The 18,826-nt window shown below is 35.0% G+C and overlaps 2 protein-coding genes across 10 annotated transcripts; one reads left to right on the forward strand and one right to left on the reverse strand.

Annotated features, from left to right (window-relative positions):
• Positions 1-400: 400 nt before the first annotated feature.
• LOC114753800 (receptor-like protein kinase 5) lies at positions 401-5,068 on the forward strand. Of its 8 annotated transcripts, none has more exons than XM_028942516.1 (5): positions 401-3,192; positions 3,285-3,912; positions 3,999-4,180; positions 4,267-4,422; positions 4,509-5,068. In XM_028942516.1, the coding sequence occupies exons 1-2, from the start codon at positions 663-665 to the stop codon at positions 3,692-3,694; spliced, it is 2,940 nt and encodes a 979-aa protein (XP_028798349.1). In that variant the 5' UTR covers positions 401-662; the 3' UTR covers positions 3,695-3,912; positions 3,999-4,180; positions 4,267-4,422; positions 4,509-5,068. The 8 variants fall into 8 exon arrangements, with proteins under 8 accessions (XP_028798349.1, XP_028798350.1, XP_028798352.1 ...); XM_028942517.1 differs by having other exon boundaries at positions 4,267-4,392; XM_028942519.1 differs by having other exon boundaries at positions 3,999-4,088; positions 4,115-4,150; positions 4,267-5,068.
• A 170-nt stretch (positions 5,069-5,238) lies between these two features.
• Positions 5,239-11,896, reverse strand: LOC114753801 (hexokinase-1-like). 2 transcript variants are annotated; one of them, XM_028942522.1, is made up of 9 exons: positions 11,406-11,896; positions 10,478-10,628; positions 10,208-10,390; positions 9,823-9,897; positions 9,443-9,598; positions 9,214-9,312; positions 9,015-9,145; positions 6,523-6,604; positions 5,239-6,284 (listed from the first exon to the last, which is right to left on the reverse strand). In XM_028942522.1, exons 1-9 carry the CDS (start codon positions 11,675-11,677, stop codon positions 5,934-5,936), a joined length of 1,500 nt encoding a protein of 499 aa, XP_028798355.1. In that variant the 5' UTR covers positions 11,678-11,896; the 3' UTR covers positions 5,239-5,933. The 2 variants fall into 2 exon arrangements, with proteins under 2 accessions (XP_028798355.1, XP_028798356.1); XM_028942523.1 differs by lacking the exon at positions 11,406-11,896 and adding an exon at positions 10,708-10,750.
• Between the last annotated feature and the right edge of the window lie 6,930 nt (positions 11,897-18,826).

Here is an 18,826-nt window from a genome sequence, read left to right on the forward strand (position 1 = left end):
ATATGTTTTTTATTCTTAACTAAATCTTTATTTTTCCTCTATTAACATCATTAATCCTTATGTAAAGACTAAAAATATCAATAGAACAAAGTTATAAGAGCTAATGTTGCTAAAAAGATAAAATTAAATGTTTAATTAAAGGGAAAAAACACATAGGTACCAAATTAAAAATTGAGAGAAAGTATAGGTACCTTCAATATGTTTTCCCTTTTAAAAAAAACCTATATTCACGTCACATCACTAAATAATTCCCTGTAACCTGACTCCACGTGGGTTTGCACGTTTGAAGTCAAACTTGGGAGTGCCGAGATTCCATTCGATCTCTCTCTATCAGTAACAAGGATAAAAACTCCATGTTATCCTTCCTTCAAAGGATTTACTTTCTTTCTGCACCTTTCCGTTCAACAGGAAATATGCTTATGATGGCCATTATCAGTTGCCCAGCCAGCATCAATCAAACAATTAATGATGATTTTGGACTTTGGTTTATCTTTCACTTTCCAGTAGGGGCCCACTCGAATGGCGTTGATTCTCTTTTCCAAGTCGTCAGGCAAGTTCGATGATTGTAACGTGCAGGTGCATCTCTTATATCTTCATCTTCTTGGAGCAATAATTTGGTGAGTAAAACAATAACTTGTAAGCAAACCCAATTGCTTGCCAAAATGCCAGATTACTTATACTCCATTTTCTTCTTCTTCTGTTGCTTTTTTGCTGTTCTAAGTGATGCTGAGACTAATATGTCTCATCTCTATGATCAAGAACATGCAGTCCTACTGAACATAAAACAACACCTTCATCCATTCCTCGATCAGTGGGCCCCATCGGATTCCTCTCATTGTTCTTGGCCTGGCATCAACTGCACCCATGATTCTGTCACAAAATTAGATTTTGGTGACTGGAACATCACCAAAACGATGCCTCCTTTCCTCTGTGACCTTAGAAATCTCACCCTTATTGATTTTCAGCTTAATTATTTCCCTGGGGAGTTCCCAAAATTTCTCTACAATTGCTCCAAGCTTGAGTACCTAGACCTCTCCCTGAACAACTTTTCGGGTCCGATTCCAAATGACATTGACCGATTAGCCAAACTGCGTTTCCTTAATCTTGGTGAAAACGAATTCTCTGGCAGCATACCAGCCGGCATCGGAAGGTTGAAGGAGCTGAGAAGTCTTCAACTTCACATGTGTGAGTTTAGCGGCAGTATCCCTGATGAAATAGGCTACTTGTCCAATCTTGAATTGCTATACTTGTGGGGAAACAAGAATTTGATTGGGAAAATTCCAGAAAGTATTGGAGAACTGGTCAATTTGGTGGAATTGGATTTATCACAGAATGGCTTAAGTGGGCAAATCCCCAGTGGTGTGTTTTCTCTGAAGAATCTCAGCATATTGTATCTTTGGAAAAACAGCCTATCTGGGGAAATACCTACAAAAATTGAAGCTTTGAATCTGACTATACTCGATGTTTCACGCAACATTCTTACTGGAAAAATCCCAGACGGTTTAGGAAAGCTCAAAAAACTGACAGGCTTGAGTTTGGATATGAATCAACTATCAGGAGAGATACCTGAAAGCCTTGCTCATCTACCAGCTCTAGTAGATTTCATGGTTTTCCAAAACCATCTATCAGGCACTCTTCCTCCTTACTTCGGTCGTTATTCGCCACTCGAAACCTTCCAAGTTGCAACCAATCAATTGACAGGAAAATTGCCAGAGGATTTATGTTACAAGGGCAAGTTAGTTGGTGTAAGTGCTAATGACAACAATCTAAGTGGGGAGCTGTCAGAATCACTAGGGAGCTGCAATAGCCTGCAATACTTGTTTCTTGATAATAATAGTTTTTTCGGCAAAATCCCTGGCGGCCTTTGGACATCACAGAATTTGGTGGCTTTAATGGTCAACAACAACGAGTTCACTGGCGAACTACCTCAAAGATTGGCTTGGAATCTTTCAAGTTTGTCCATCAGCAACAATCAATTCTCTGGTAGAATTCCGACAGGAGTATCTACCTGGAAGAATCTGATCGAGTTTAAAGCTAGTAAGAATTTCTTCAATGGAAGTATTCCGCAAGAGCTTACGACTCTTCCTAAGCTAACAAAATTGTTGCTTGATCAAAACCAGCTAACAGGGCCACTTCCATCAGAAATCATATCTTGGAAATCTCTCAATGCCCTAAATTTAAGCCACAATCAACTCTCTGGACAAATCCCATATTCTTTTGATAGCTTACCTGTCCTAGGACAATTAGATTTGTCAAATAATCAGCTCTCCGGTCATGTTCCACCTCAACTTGGTAAATTGTCAATGACCCTCACAAACCTCAATCTCTCCTCAAATTTTTTCACTGGGAAGATTCCTCGTGAATTTGAAAACCTTGTCTATTCCGATAGCTTTCTAAACAATTCTGGTCTCTGTGCTAATACCAAAAGGTTAAACCTTCCCTTGTGCAATTCTGGTTCTGACCTTCAAAGATCAAGCAACAGATCATCTGTGTCTCTTGCTTTGATCATAGGCCTAGTGATAGTGGCCTCTTTAGCAACCTTCTTGAGTTTACTCTTAATTATTAGAGTATACAAATCAAGAAAGCAAGAACTAGAAACTTCATGGAAGTTGACTTCCTTTCACAGGTTTAGTTTCAGTGGAATGAACATTGTATCATCACTGACAGATGACAATATTATAGGCAGAGGTGGGTTTGGTACAGTATATCAAGTCCCTATAGACGGTTTAGGCTATGTTGCTGTAAAGAGGATAATGAACAACAAGAAGTGGGATCAGAAACTTGAGGATGCATTCCTAGCAGAAGTTAAGATTTTGAGCAATATTCGTCACAACAATATTGTGAAGCTGTTGTGTTGTATTTCAAGCGAGGATTCTTTGATGCTTGTGTATGAATATCTAGAAAACAATAGCCTTGACCGTTGGTTGAGCAAGAAGAATAGGTTAAACCATAATGTTATTCTTGATTGGCCAAAAAGATTGCAGATAGCCATAGGAGCTGCACAAGGTCTAACCTATATGCACAATGATTGCTTCCCTCCGGTCATTCATCGTGATATTAAAATAAGTAACATCCTTTTGGATTCGGAATTCAATGCAAAAGTCGCAGACTTTGGTCTAGCAAGAATGTTGATCAAGCCAAGTGAACTCACCATGTCAGGTGTAGCTGGATCATTTGGCTATATTGCTCCAGGTGAATTACTTGCACCATATTTATATATCTTTTATGTCTTTATATGCTTATATAGCTTTCAATCTAACATGAGTTTTCACTTTGAAATGCAGAATATATTCAAACAGGAAAAATCAATGAAATGATCGATGTGTATAGCTTTGGGGTGGTGTTGCTGGAACTAACAACTGCAAAAGAAGCAAATTACGGAGATGAACACTCATCTCTCGCAGATTGGGCATGTCGCCATGTGCAGTTGGGTGGAGATGTAGAAGAAGTTCTAGATGACGAAATTAAGGAAGCATGCTATATGGATGAAATATGCGGCGTGTTCAAGCTTGGTGTGATGTGTACTGCAATACTACCAGCCAGTAGGCCTTCTATGAAGGAGGTTCTGCAAATATTGCTTCGTTGCAGGGACCCATTTGGTTATGGAGAAAGGAGTCCTGGAATCTTTCATGTTGTCCCTCTGTTAAAGAATTCCAAGAGGGAAAGTAGATTGGATATTGATGATGATTTATAGCATCATTGACCTCACAATTGAAGTAAATCCTTTCAGGTGATGTAGGAAGAAGACAAACAACATTAGTTTCTACAAAGTTAGAATCTGGTGTCGGTGGAAGTAAAAGAACAACTGCTCTAGATTCTTGTGACTTGAGAGCATGGAATGATCAGATTTTGTTTCCACTTCAACCTGCAAATAGCTTAGAAGTGAGAAATGATTCTTGACCTTCACAAGAAGTGAATAATTTCTTCATGTGACTAAATTGGATATTGATGATGATTTATAGCATCATTGACCTCACAGTTGAAGTAAATCCTTTCAGGTGATGCAGGAAGAAGACAAACAACATCAATTTCTACAAAGTTAGAATATGGTGTTGGTGGAAGTAAAAGAACAACTGCTTTAGATTCCTGTGGCTTGAGAGCATGGAATGATCAGATTTTGGTTCCACTTCAACTTCCAAATAGCTCAGAAGTGAGAAATGATTTTTGACCTTCAGGAGAAGTGAATAATTTCTTCTTGTAGCTAGATTGGATATTAATGATGATTTATAGCATTATTGACCTCACAGTTGAAGTAAATCCTTTCAGGTGATGCAGGAAGAAGACAAACAACATCAGTTTCTACAAAGTTAAAAATCTAGTGTCCGTGGAAGTAAAAGAAAACTGCTTTATATTCTTATTTTGGTTCCACTTCAACTTCCAAATAGCTCATAAGTGAGAAATGATTCTTGACCTTCACAAGAAGTGAATAATTTCTTCATGTAACTAGATTGGATATTGATGATGATTTATAGCATCATTGACCTCACAGTTGAAGTAAATCCTTTCAGGTGATGCAGGAAGAAGACAAACAACATCAGTTTCTGCAAAGTTAGAATTTGGTGTTAATGGAAGTAAAAGAACAACTGCTTTAGATTCTTGTGACTTGAGAGCATGGAATGACTAGATTTTGCTTCCACTTCAGCTTTCAAATAGCTCAGAAGTGAGAAATGATTTTTGACCTTCACGAAAAGTGAATAATTTCTTCATGTAACTAGATTGGATATTAATGATGATTTATAGCATCACTGACCTCACAGTTGAGGTAAATCCTTTCAATTGATACAGGAAGAAGATAAACAACATCAGTTTCTACAAAGTTAGAATCTGATGTTGGTGAAAATAAAAGAACAACTACTTTAGATTCTTGTAACTCGAGAGCATGGAATGATCAGATTTTGGTTCCACTTCAACTTCCAAATAGCTCAGAAGTGAGAAATGATTTTTGACCTTCAAGAGAAGTGAATAATTTCTTCATGTAACTAGTTGTATAATAATACTACTATATGTGAAATAAAGAGATGTTCACACTGGATCACCATTATGTAATATATGAAAGAATTTTAGCATACCACCACCTGTTCTATCTCAAGTTATTATCCAAAAGAATACTTTGAAATCCCATAATCTATCTTCAGTTCAGTCGGCCATATTGCTCCAGCTGAACCTACCCAATTAAATTTCTGACCTACATAAATAAGTTACATTCCATTGGTACCTTTCAGCTTCAAATGCATAGCATATTCAAACAGGAAAAATCACTGAAGATTTAAGTATACAACTTCAGGGTTGTTCTATTGGAACTGACAACTGGAAAAGCAGCTAATCATGGATATGAACACTAATCTCTTGCCCCATTGGGCAAGGTGACACATGCAGCTTGGTGGAGACGTAGCAGTACTGGATAAAGAAATTAAGGAAGCATGCTACGCAGATGAAATGTTTGAATTGTACAGAAACACAGCCAACTAGTAGGCTTTCCATGAAGGAGATTTGCCAATACTGCTTCATTGCAGGGACCCATTCTAGCTATGTAGAAAAGAATGTCAGAATCTTTTCGATGCTGTGACTCTCCTAATAAGACTTCAAAGAGGGAAAGAAGGTTGGATATTGATAATTCTTGGCAGCATCATTTTAATTATAACAACAACAACAACAATGAGGATGATAATGATGATGATAGTAATAGCCCTGTTTGTACATGAAAGTCCTGATCCACTACAGCGGCTATCAAGAACTACCCAATGTTATAGTTCACATGTCTCCCTTTATTCTTGAACACAAGAGGGAATCGATGCCCTAACCATCTGCAAGGAGCAGCATCAATGGCTACAGAATAAAACCAGCGAGCTCTACGGAAAGCCCCAATGTGGAATATGGACTTGCAGGTTCCATGGTAGAAGCTTCTGCACTTCTGCGTGGGATTAACCTTATTTTCAAAAGTCATCCACTCCCAAATACTGAGATTGTGATGCTGCTAGAAGGGCTGCTCCAATGCCTGAGCCATCGTTCGAATGCTCAATGACAATGGTACCAGCTGCCTCATCTCCCAATAATTCCTTGAGCGTATTCTCCAAACATGTGCGGAATTTCATGTAGTGTTCAAATAATCCTCCATCCATTGCTATCACTGATTTTTGCTTCTCTCCCCCTGCTTTAACTGTGTCCCTTCCTGTTTTCTTGAGAATGCCGAAAATTCCTGAGGCAGCTAGGCAGGCCCCACGTGTAGCAATGATGTCACAGAGCTTAACAATAATCTTCCTTTTCTTCAGAGATGTATCAGAGATCTGAGAAAGGGAAATACAAAATGAAAACCAGTCCAATGCTATGAGGCCAATTCTTTTTTGCCAATAACATAATATGTTTGCTTTTATTTCAGACAGACAGATCAAAGACAGTAAATCCCATGAGCTTAGTTCATAATTAACTTCCTGCCTTTTGCATCCAATTCAAGCAGAAGAATTAACAGGATTGGGAAGGACCATATAGATTCATGTGTATTCAACATGAATAAAGCGCACGTACCTCTAATATATCCCTCAATTTGCTTCCAACCACTTTTAGATCTGGAGATGTGTCATGGTGCATGGCAGACATGTCAGGTGTCCTATAAATCTCATTAACAAGGCAAAATAAGGATTTTGAAAGTTCTAACATGCTACAAAAAATGCATTACAGTGTAAATTTAATTCAAAAGGATGTAATTAGTAATATAGAGAAAATATCACCACCCATAGGTTTAATAATTGTTATGAGCAACTTGAATGCAGTTTAACTTCTCTTACACCTCCACCAATGTCATTTTTTTTTTTTTTGGTGATCAAATTTTACTCAAGGGGTTGGGCTCACCCACATCCAAAAGGCAGGAAAACTAGCCAGTCACACGCAACCTAGTTACCTGTCAGTCCCACACTATTCATCTAGGTTGTCAATGTGCCTAGGTCGTTGGCTAGGATAGAGCATTAACCACGTGGGAATTGACTCCAAATTACATGCTTTATTTGATTGTGAATATGCCTCCCCAAGGGCCACGACCATCTCAGGAATTGAAACCCCTCCTTTTGGTGAGTGTCCAACCCTTTGACTGCTAAACCCACAGTATGATGGGTCCAATCTTTCAAATTTTAACTATAGGCTCAATTGTCCAAAATTTTAAAAATGAAATGTTTCTTGTCTAATTTCCTCCTGACTCTTTTATCTGTTTATGGACCATTTGATGAAGCCAACAATGCAGATAAACCAAAGTTCCCAAAAGCAAATGGGCAACCTCATATAAGGCACTCAATCCAGTAACAAAGTCCTAGTCATCACTCAAAGCTTTGGCACTGACCAATCCAGTGAATTCCCTTATTTAATAGTTATAAGGAATTTCTTTCATGCAAAGTGACAGCAAGGAAGGAAAGCAAGTGACTATTACGCTAGTAACACATGCCTAGATAAGGATGAGATCATAAAAGGGCAAAATACCTCTGAGTTTGTGGGATTCTAGAAGTGAGCCGAGCCTGTATAAAGATCAAGTACTAACCATCATGATCCCTCCAGCATATTTACTGGCGACAGACTGTTACTTTACTCTAAAGGAGAGGGAGCACAAATGCTCTGAGTCATCCCACAAGGCTTACAGGAAAAGACTTGAAGAGTAGGGTCATCAGTCCCAGACCCCGTGAATTTAATTACAAACAGCAATGATTACCAGAAAGATCCTGAGAGTTTCATGTAGATCTCCTTCTATTATATAGTTCCTTCCCCCTTTGCTATGGCTATTGGAAACCATGGCTCCTTGATGCTTTTCTTTTCTTTTCTTCTTTTAATAGATGAGTTAGCATAGAAAAATGAAAGAAGGCAGTAGAGAAAATCAAGAAAAAAAAATTACTAATGGGACACTTTTTCTAGATATTGATCTGGACCATCAACTTGATCACATGGTCCAGATATAGTGATCGGAGAGGACAGGTGTGAAGACCGGAAAGGATCTGTTCTCCCGAAATAACAAAAGGCTCTCCTTAGCACAGATTAAATTGGAGGGAGTGACCGCAAAATATTTGAGAATGCGGAGAAACCACATACTTTTTTAATCAAGATAATAGGATGGCATTAACATTTTTCTTTGGACAATACCCACATCAAGTTCCTTATATCCTTTATGTCAAGTTCTCCAATTACACATGACCATGTGTCCTATTTTTGAAATATTAGCATCTAAGAGCCTTTAATTATAAATCCACATGAAATAAAAAGGACATATGGCCATGTATACTTGGAGAACTTGACATAATAGATATAAGAAACTTGACCTAAGCTTTTCCCCTTTTCTTTTGCACAGAGCATCAACAATAGGGTGGTCACTAACTCACTATATGAATCTCACCCTTGACAACTTAATCTATTCTCAAAACATGAACGCAAGTGTGATGTCAAAAAAAAAAACAACAACCAAAATTAGACTTTTGCCTGTTAACCTATATTTTGTTTTAATTCATGCCAACAGAAATACATGTTTTTATTTCTGGATGAAAAGGATTTACTGTTATTATCAGGATAACACTTTATCAGTCGTAGATGCTTTTACCCATAACGAACAAGAGAGATAAAAAAATAATTTTCATTCATTCCATTTCCACAAGTTTTTCCAAATATAAACCGGAGAAATTTAAAATCTTTGCATCTGCCAGTAGTTTGCCCACCAGTTAAAGCAGCATCAAGATTTATGTCAAGCATCCCATATAAATTAGATACAAGCAGACGAAAAAATTAGAGTTTAGACCGGTTGAAATAAAAACAACCATACAATGATAATGCATGTGACAAACAAAGAATGCATCCCAATAATTCAACATCAGTATACCTTCAGCAATAAAAGAGCAGGTTAAAGTATTTCAATCATTGTTACTCAGGTAGATATGCAAGCAAATACCTCCAGCAAAAAGAATAAGGTGAGCAATATGAACATTTCATGTTTATAATTCCTACGGACCTTGAGCAAAAAAGTTAATGTTTGATTGGATGAATGATCAAACCTGAGTACAAAAGGAATTTTTAACTTGGGGGGAACGGATTCTCCAAAGAAGTCAGCTTCTTCAGCCAACTTCAGTAAAACTCTCCTCGCAATTTCCCCCAAATACATACCAGAAATCAACTTCTCAAAAATCTGCAGATAGGGTAAGTGCGTTACATATGCACATTGGTCATTTTAAACTAATGATCAATGACTGTTACCTGATCTCCAGGGTTTAAGCTATCAGAATCTAAAGCTTGATCATATTCTGATATAGGAAGATGTGAGGATCTGAAATTACCCCACTCCATATTTATAACCTATAGCATGAAATGGAAATAAATATGACATGACAGCAATCAATCATTACCAACCTTGTCTTCCATAATAAAGACAAAACTATCACAAACACGTCCAAATAACAGTAATCAAAGCGCAAAACCTAGTTACCATCTCTCCTGATTTTGGTAGAAGACCCGGCCATTTTGGAATTGCATGAGCACGCTCAACATATGCTGCATTGGTGCCCGTACCTAGAATGACTGCAGCAATGACATCCTTGTTGTAGAATCTGCCCCCAGCTAAGGTTCCAACAGTGTCATTAACCTAGATTACCTTACCATGTCAGTTTGTTTCCGGTTTAAGACATTAAATCACCAAGCATAAAATGATTAAAACCATAGAACGTCATAACTCCAACTTCCTGTCAGACAATTTATAAATCATCGTCTCTCTTTTTAATTTTACTAACTAAATCATCAGCTTTCTCAATGTCTTACGACAGGGGGGAAATGACAAATGAGGTTTTAAAAGAGGTGAGTGAGACTCACAAGAGCTGAGACACGCATATTCAGATTAATCTTTTCAAAAGACTTGGTCAGTTCTCCCACTACATCTTCTCCAACCTATAACAACCCAGCAGAAGCCATAAAGGAAGAATTGTTATGTTACCATGGTCAAAAAATGAACAGCTGAAATATGAAGAAAAAACAGTAGAAAAATTATATCTACGAAAGGAGTTCAAAATTTTATGTGAGTCATGACGTAATTAGCATAGTAATTTGTCAAATCAATGACAGAAAGAGAGAAAACTCTTTCATGTCTCTGGACCATGCACAATAATCATAATCAATATAAATGCACATAAAGTACAAACATAAAAGCGACTTAAAAAGAAAATGGAATACAGCTCAGAGTGAAGGTAACAAGAATCACCGCATCTGCAATATTAAAACCCTTGGTCCACCTAATTAGAGTCCCGGACGCAATTGATGTTTGCCTCACAGGAAATGAGAAGGTAAAACCCAACTCTCTTTGCTTGCCAGGGGGAGGATGAAAGTCTTCAGGCTCAGAATCAACAAATTTTGCGAGAGCTTCTGCTATAAAATCAAATAATTCCTGAAACGTCATGAGTCAGAATAATTAGATCTGAGAGGCATTTCTGTAGGCAGGCCTATATAATTAGAGATTTCACAAAAGACTTACAGCAGAAGAACCAGTCATCAAATGACGAGGAATCGAAACTTCTTCAAATTCTTGGCTGACAACACCTTTTCCTTTTCCACCCAACTGTACGCGAAGAACACGGAAGTTTGTACCACCAAGGTCCAATGCATAATAAATTCCTTTCTCGTCCCTGGAAACAATGGTACAAAGTGAGCAGTCCCATAAAGGAAGCCATCTCTTAAAAATTCAAGTGTTGAAAAAACTTATACTCGTCCCAACAAGTCGAAACAAAGTAATTCATATCATTAAACCTCTCAATTGCCGGATGTTGTCTTCAGGTTATTCGCAACCTACTATCAAGTGCAGTTTAGAAGTAAATCCCCATAGAAAGATAAATTTATATATTATCATGACTGATGAATCAGTTTATATATTTGACAACAACTTCATAAATTTTTTTTTAGAACTGAAGTTTCAGAATCACTCTCAATTAATGGCTTATCAGAAGAATTGGTCTTGGACAGAACACAATAATGTTAGACAATGCATGTAGCCAATCTCACCCAGTAAGATAAAGCTTATGTTATTGTTGTTGTTGTAAAGTTTCAGAATAGGCCAGAAGGTTTCTTTGAGGGCGGGAAAAAAAATACTGCTAGGCCAGTTTAAGTGAATTGTTGGATGAAACTTCTCCATCAGCACCGATAATTTGACAGATATTAAAAAAGTTGAAGTTATGTTAAATTCATGTCCATGTCAGAGAGAGAGAGAGAGAGAGAGAGAGAGAGAGAGATAATTCTTAAATCCGAATCGGTCAGCTTTTACTTTGTCCCCCCCCCCCCCAAAAAAAAAAATTAACAAGCATTCTCTACTCGATCCATTGTGATCGTTACAAGCATTCAAACCATGAAAAGCCACAAAGAAAATAAATATACTCGAAAATCATCAAAGACAACACAAATTTACGAACCCAGTTGGGAGATTAACGACATAGCTGATCAACATCTGAAGCTTGCTCCCGCCTTCAGATGCAAGACCAGCATGCATCTCAACGTCCATGCCGTCAGCTACTAATCTAAGCTTACCAATAGGGGTCTCACACTTCTCCTGAAACTCCTCCACAATAGCTCTAACACGGGCCCACCTCCGGGAGCTGATCATACGGTGGCGCACCACCAGTGCCGCGGCTGCACATACGGCGGCGGCGCAAGCCACTGTAACTCCCACCGCTAACTTCCCCATCAGCTTTCCTCACTAACAAATACAACCACGGTCCAGGCGTAGCCACTCACTCGATGAACCAATGAAAAACCTCGGAAAGCCTCAAACTTTTTCCTTCAAAGATGAAAATCTCAGTTGGTTAAATCTAAACTTTAATGGGAAAAGCTCTTTTTGGCAGCTGAAAGATGGGTTATTCATAAAATTGCATTGATGCCAGTTAGGAGAATGACAGGAATGGTAAGAAAGGGATCGCCTACCGGGCTGTTACTCCATAATCAGAGACCACTTGACCGAAAAATATTCGAGAAAGCCATATAATCGGAGGTTAACTTTCGCAGTAGGAAAAATAAAATATCATTATCCAGGTACAGGAGATGTGTCCCCATCTGATCAACACTTCAGGAATATTAATGTTGTTTCCGTTCTGCGGCAACTGAATAAATTGTAAAGCAATTTTTTTATTTCAGGTAAAAAAAAAAAAGCAACTTTTTAATTTCATCCTCTTCATAATAAAAAGTCAAAGTGTAAATTTAGGGGGTGTTTGGATAGAAACCAAACTATAATTTCAAAAATGCTTTTACGGTTTACGAAGTAAATATGTGGAGGAATTTGCTTCGTTTTGCCAAAAAGTGCTTTTGAGAAGCACTTTTGAGGGCTGCCAAACACCCCCTTAATGATTAAAGTGCAACTGATATCTTCAACCAGCTTAGAAAATAGTTCAGAATATTCAATAAAAAATAAAATATTTTACAATGCTGAATATATTTAGGAAAATAATTCAAGATGTTGATAAGCTTTAACTTTAGATTATCACTAACTGGCTCAAATAATGAGTATAAGATAAAATGGGCATATAAGCCAAAAGTTTAAATCCAAATTACATTTTTGAAAAATAGTCAGATATTGATAACTCGCTGCGAATAATGAGAGATTCATAGTAAGTCATGCCATTCATTCACAGACCATAATTAATGCGGCTCGTTATTTTTATTTTTTTTAATTTCAGGGAAATATACATAGCAATATATTTAATTTTCATATAATTACATAACTTTTTTTAAACTGCTAAGTTCATGTTTGTTTACATATAAATTTAGGGATTATGTATCCATATATATAACTACAAAAACGTTAACAAATCAATTTTTGTAAGTCCTTTATATGTGATGTGAAAACTCTTTTTTCATAAGCATAATGTGGAAACTCTAATAACATTAAAATATCATATTTCTTAATTTTTGTCCGAACCATATGACCTGCATTGGTTAAATAAAAATTATCATTAAAAATGGCAAAAAATTATATACATGGATGATTTTTTTCAAAAAAAATAAACTCAAGTGGAATAAATTCTTCATTTTCATAAATTAATTTTTTTTCCGTTGAAAGAGGCAAGCCACAAGAAATAGCATAATTAATAACTACTCCACAGAATTATACCAACAAAAAAAAAAAGAACTACTCCACAGAAACTTATCCAGACATTTTTCTTGGTCCAAGAAACTTATCTCAGGCTTAAAATATCTAAACATGTCTAAATTAAAGGCGCATTCATCAGAAGATGTGGTTGTTTTACTTCGACATTCAAAAATTAATTTTACTACAAAATAATACAATGTTGTCTTGGAAATAAAATATTATTGGCAAAAAAAGAAAAAAGATCACAATGCTACATGAGAAAAATAAAAAATAAACCCAATGCATTATATTAATGGATCTCTTTTCCTTTTCCTCTGCCAGAATCAGTTTATCTCCGATTTTATTTTGGAAAAATTGCAATAAAGTCATAAAAAAATATAATTACTAAAAAATTCTAATGACAATTATTCAATTAAGCTGCCTGTAATGACAAATTTTAATGTAAGAAAGAATAACTCCTAACTTATCATTAAGATTTTTTTTTTTTTACACCTCATTATAATTCTCAAATTCATTTTTGGCCCAAGAATGGATCTCAAATTTCACACATCAATGTTATAGTTATTTATTTATATGTCATTAATAATATAAAATTTATAATTAAGTTAGACACATAGAATAACTTTGGATGGTGTACCCTAACAATCTAACATACAATATCAGGAAAGACATATTCGATTTCGTTTTAAATAACTTTTTTAGCCAAATGGATATATGTCTGCAGATTTCATACTCTAATTACTTTATGTCATCAATAATAATATAAAATTTAAATTTAAATTCGATGCAAAGAATAACTTTATAAAGGGTATACCTAACACAAAATATCAGGAAAGGCATATTCGATTTTAGTTTAATTAAAAAAAAAGTCTCTACATTGCATAAATATCAAAATTTATACATAGAGACTGATTTAAAAATTTACGAAAATAAAATAAAGAGTAATTCTTTTTTATACATAAAATGAAGCATACTTCTACTTCACCAACATTATTATGCTGTCATTTTATATCAATTAATTAACCGTCTATTTTATTCTCAAAATCCATTTCAACAACAAAAATTCATCACCCTAACTAAGATATCAATGTGGGTGTGCGTGAGGGAGAGGAGAGAGGGTGTGTGTCAAGAGAACGTGATATTTTGGGACTTTTTTAAAAGAATAATGGCTTCAAAATTAAAAGGGAGAATTAGAAGAGAGGACCTTACAGAAAAATATTTAGTAAAAAGATCATAAAAATTAGAATTATTTAAAAGGACCAAATGTTAAAATATAAATTTTAAAATACCAAATTGACCCAATCCACTTCGTTCCCTCTGCCTCTGCTCTTGTTTTCATTTAAGGGGGGGAAATCCTAAATGGAGCAAGATTTATAAAATGTTAGTTTAAGGATTTGGGGCAATGGTAGTTTAATTCTCATAAAATGTTAACTTCCACACCACTTCCATTTGATTTAAGGGTTAATTTTGGTGGTTGTTTTTTTGTCTCTCATGTCGAAGGAGATACTGTCTGTGATTTGAGGAGCTTTGTTGGGAGGGACCAAGTATTTAACACTAACGATTAACATTGTTTTCAAACAAATTATGGAGTTTTTGTGGGCAAATGAATTGAACTATATCATGTTTGATTTTGCAGGTTGAGAAGAATCATTTCTTGGTCGCCACTTTTGGGGCAGGTCTTATGGTTGCAGACTTACCAACTAATCACAAATGAATCAAATAATCTACATGGAGTGAGATGTAGGTTAGTGAAAAAGGAGAAAACTCACTATCTATTAGATAATTGAGATATCATGTGAGAGAATATAAGAAGACTAGTTATGGGCAATTTAGTCTCTTTAAAATTATATCTTAATATGTGGTCTTTTAAAATAATTATAATTTTTATGACCTTCTGCACCAAATATTTTTTTCTATAGATCCTTTGTTCTAGTTCTCCCAAATTAAAAATATAAGAGGGTCTCTGCTTTTACTAACCCGAAAAATAAATCGTTATGTTCCTACTTCCTAATAACTAGTAAGGGCTCTTGAAGAGAATACCTTGGAGAAGGAATCTGCCAAACCACTAATAAGCTGAATTAGTTATAGTTTGCTATTTCCAAATTTTAAAATTCTTAAGTACTACTCCCACTGGTCATATTTATAAGCTTCTAATTTGGAGAAGAATATAATCCATTTATAAATTTTAATATGAATTTGTCTTAATGTTTAATACATTTTTTCTATTTTATTCTTAATTATTTATTTACCCTCCTTTAGTGTACTCTCTCCTATTACATTTTTTTCACATATTCTTTTTTATCTTTTGTCTTATTTATTATAAGGACATATTTGGAAACAAAACTATATTTCTAACATATTTATTGTTTTTAATTAATTTTAACTAACAGTTTGATTCGTTATCTATGAATTAATTATTTGAGACTCATAATAAGGAGGGAGTATTATCTTCTTAAAAAAAAAAATTTAATGTGTCATCTTATCTAAAATTTACATTAAGTTAAATTATTTTCAAATCATGAATAATAGTAGTATTACTTATTTTTAAAGCACAAAAGGCTCCAATATGATTCATTGAAAAATAAACAACACTCAAGGATCTCAAAATTTAGACATCTTTTTGCATAAAATAAGAATTTTTTTTAAAAAAAGTAACATTATGTATTATTTATAAATAATATGAATTGCTATTAATTTTAAACATTATACATAAATAGAAATATGACTAATTTTAGATTTGAGCTTGAAAGCATGCACGATCATAGCTTACTTTGGCTGAAACAGATGCTCTTTTAAAAAAATATCCATGCATCAAGATTGTTAAACTCACAAGTATAGGACAATGATATAAACTCATTGTAAATTTGTCTTAGTTTATTAGCTTATTTTTATCAATAAACAGTTATTAAAACTATACAATTAAATGATTAAAACACACAAAAAAAAATCTCAACTAATTGATGTCAACTAGGATCTATGATAAATATGAATGTAAAGTTATTGCTTATATTGTCGCTTCCATTCCTTTTTTTTTTTTTTTGCCATCATATTGTTGGTATATTGGTCGTGCGCATGTGCATAGCTTTGGACTCGGCAGTTTTTTAACGGACAATAGATGTGAATAAGTACAATCATTTCGATATCTTCCATATACGATGTCCCACAATTCAAATGAAAACGAACGTGACACAAATAAAATTATACTCGTATTACCTAATATCAAATTATTAATTAGTATGTGTGCCCCCAGCAACTATAGAAGTTGTGATTCTTAACTTCGACAAATAGCATCTTTTTTCGAAAAATATATATAATCAAATTTCTGTTTGAAAAAACAGTTGTAATGGAGAAGTAATTGTGAAAAAATAATTTAAAATAATTTAAAATGTAGCAGAGACGCTTGAATGGCCATGTAGAAGTTACCCTATATTGATGGAGACACTTAATTATAGCTTAGGGAACCTAAAATATGCAATGCTGATTAGGCCTGCTTGAATTTCCACCCATACTCTATGCTTGCTATCAGAAAATCAATTTATTAATATGCGTGTAACCCATCATCATGCCATGTGGCGGATCTGACTTGGAAGCATTGAATTGTAGCGGGATGAGCCTTTTGTTTGTTGACTTTATATGAATAGTGAGAAAATGAAATGAGTAAATAGAAGGATTTTGATTTCTACAACCAAAATTACCATCATTTTTCCAGTTCCATTATGCATATGAATGCTATCATTCTGATCCAGACAACTTTGATTCTGAACATTGCATGAATTTGTCTCCAAATCATGTACACATTCATAAGGACTAGAGATAAGGATGACCTACCATGAATCTACTTTAAGTGACTCATGTATCCTTATGTCACTTGTCTACTTTAAATTTGTTTTAAGTTAAAGAGTGCTTATCCTATTTTAATAATTAAAAGCATCTTTGCCTTTATGTTATGTGTCCGTCTAGAATCTTTACTCTAATGTCTGTGACAATAATTTTAGTCTATTTGTCGTATTGTAATCCAAAAGTCTATAAGAACTAAGCTCTGCCAAGTGATAGAGGCAAAAGGAGTTATATGAACTCTCCAAGTGTGTTTTCATGAATTCTCTCCAAGTCTCCCTTTTCTTTATCTAGAGGAGAACTTGTTTTAGGTGGAGAATATGGCGGAGATCTGATTTTTACTCCTCAAGAGGGTGGTTTTGGTTCAATGGGTTTAGTATATGAAAGTGAAGGTTAAAAAACATTTCCAAATGGAGGGAAATGAGGTGGTCTTACTAGAGGTCTAGAAAAAGATTTGGATTACACAAAAGGAGGTAATGGTTGAGGTTTCTTAATTGGCTTAAAATAGGATAAGACATTTTGAAAACCTTATTGCAATCAAATTCTTTAGGGTAAGAGACGGGTGATATTAGACAGGTAGGAATTTGGAAACTAGAGGGTATTTACGGATTGATCAAGAGAGTATACATACCCATATTGTTCTTCTTCTTAAGATAAGGATTTAGAGTCGATTTCTTCATTATCTGTAAAAAGAAGCACATATTGAGTTTCTCACTATTGCTCCAGACTTCAATATAAAACTTTCAAACTAACCACTCTTAACAATGACAGTGTCATTCTCATTATTGCTCTAGACTTCAATATAAAACTTTTAGATCCAACCTAGATTGATAGATTGAAAGTCCAAATTCAAATATTCAAAGCAAATCAAGATTCCAGAGCTATTGTAGCAACTCTACATCATCAAATTATCTACAGACTTTAAAATCATGCTTTAGATCTTTACTTTCTTAACTCTACAAAAGATGCTCTTTATGTTATCTCAGAAAGAGCTGAGGATACCTCTATCATTCAGATCCCTAGACAAATGCCTAAAGAAAAACTTGTTCAACTGATGCCATTTAAGTGGATCACTAATTATGAAAAACAGTTTCATGATGTCCTAAAGGAAGTACACATCTCTACATCTCCAACCTTGAGGAGACTCTCAGATGGTATGGTCAAATCCTTTTTTACCAGACCAGGTTGAGAAGAACCTTTTGTTCCTTCTGGACATATTTTGTCAATCACTCCAGCCTATGTTCCATCCAAAAGAGATCATCCAACCACTTGGGTAGATCAGAATGCTAGACCTTGTTATGTATCTCACATAAATAGTTATTTTCCATGGGATCATGCACTAGATGAAACTTTTTGGTGGGAAACATCGAATGATGGAGATGAACCTGAATGGGCTTACCATATGAGATATATAGCAAAAAAAGGGGGGGGGGAGAACACTTATGCATCCTCCTGTTCTCAAAAAAAATCATAGATATCATCATGATGATTATGATCATGGCTCAAAACAAAATTGCAAAAAAATGAAATTTTCCTATTTCTGTTGTTCCTTCTCATAAATTATCTCTGTATGATTTACCTAGAGAAAAAAGTCATGAAGATCTTTTTTCCAAGAAAAACTCAGATTCGGTACTTCCTGTCATCCAACCACTTTCAAATCAACCCATTCCTTGTATTGAGATGATAGATCCTTATGATCAAGAATTTCCACCTCTTGAGAGAAGAACCAACCAAGGAGACGAAAGTCTCAACAAGACCTTTCTCTGTTTCTATAGAAGATTAATAGTAAAACCTCCCTTTTATGCCAAGCGGGATATTTTGTTTTTGAAAGAAATTATTAATTATATCTAAAAATCTTTATTATGTGGGAGTGAGCAAAACATAACCATAACCAAAAATTGAACCAAATCAAATTCA

Source organism: Neltuma alba, unplaced genomic scaffold (genome assembly GCF_004799145.2).
Source record: "Neltuma alba isolate B1F8T4 unplaced genomic scaffold, ASM479914v2 tig00008170_pilon, whole genome shotgun sequence".
Lineage (NCBI taxonomy): Eukaryota > Viridiplantae > Streptophyta > Magnoliopsida > Fabales > Fabaceae > Neltuma > Neltuma alba.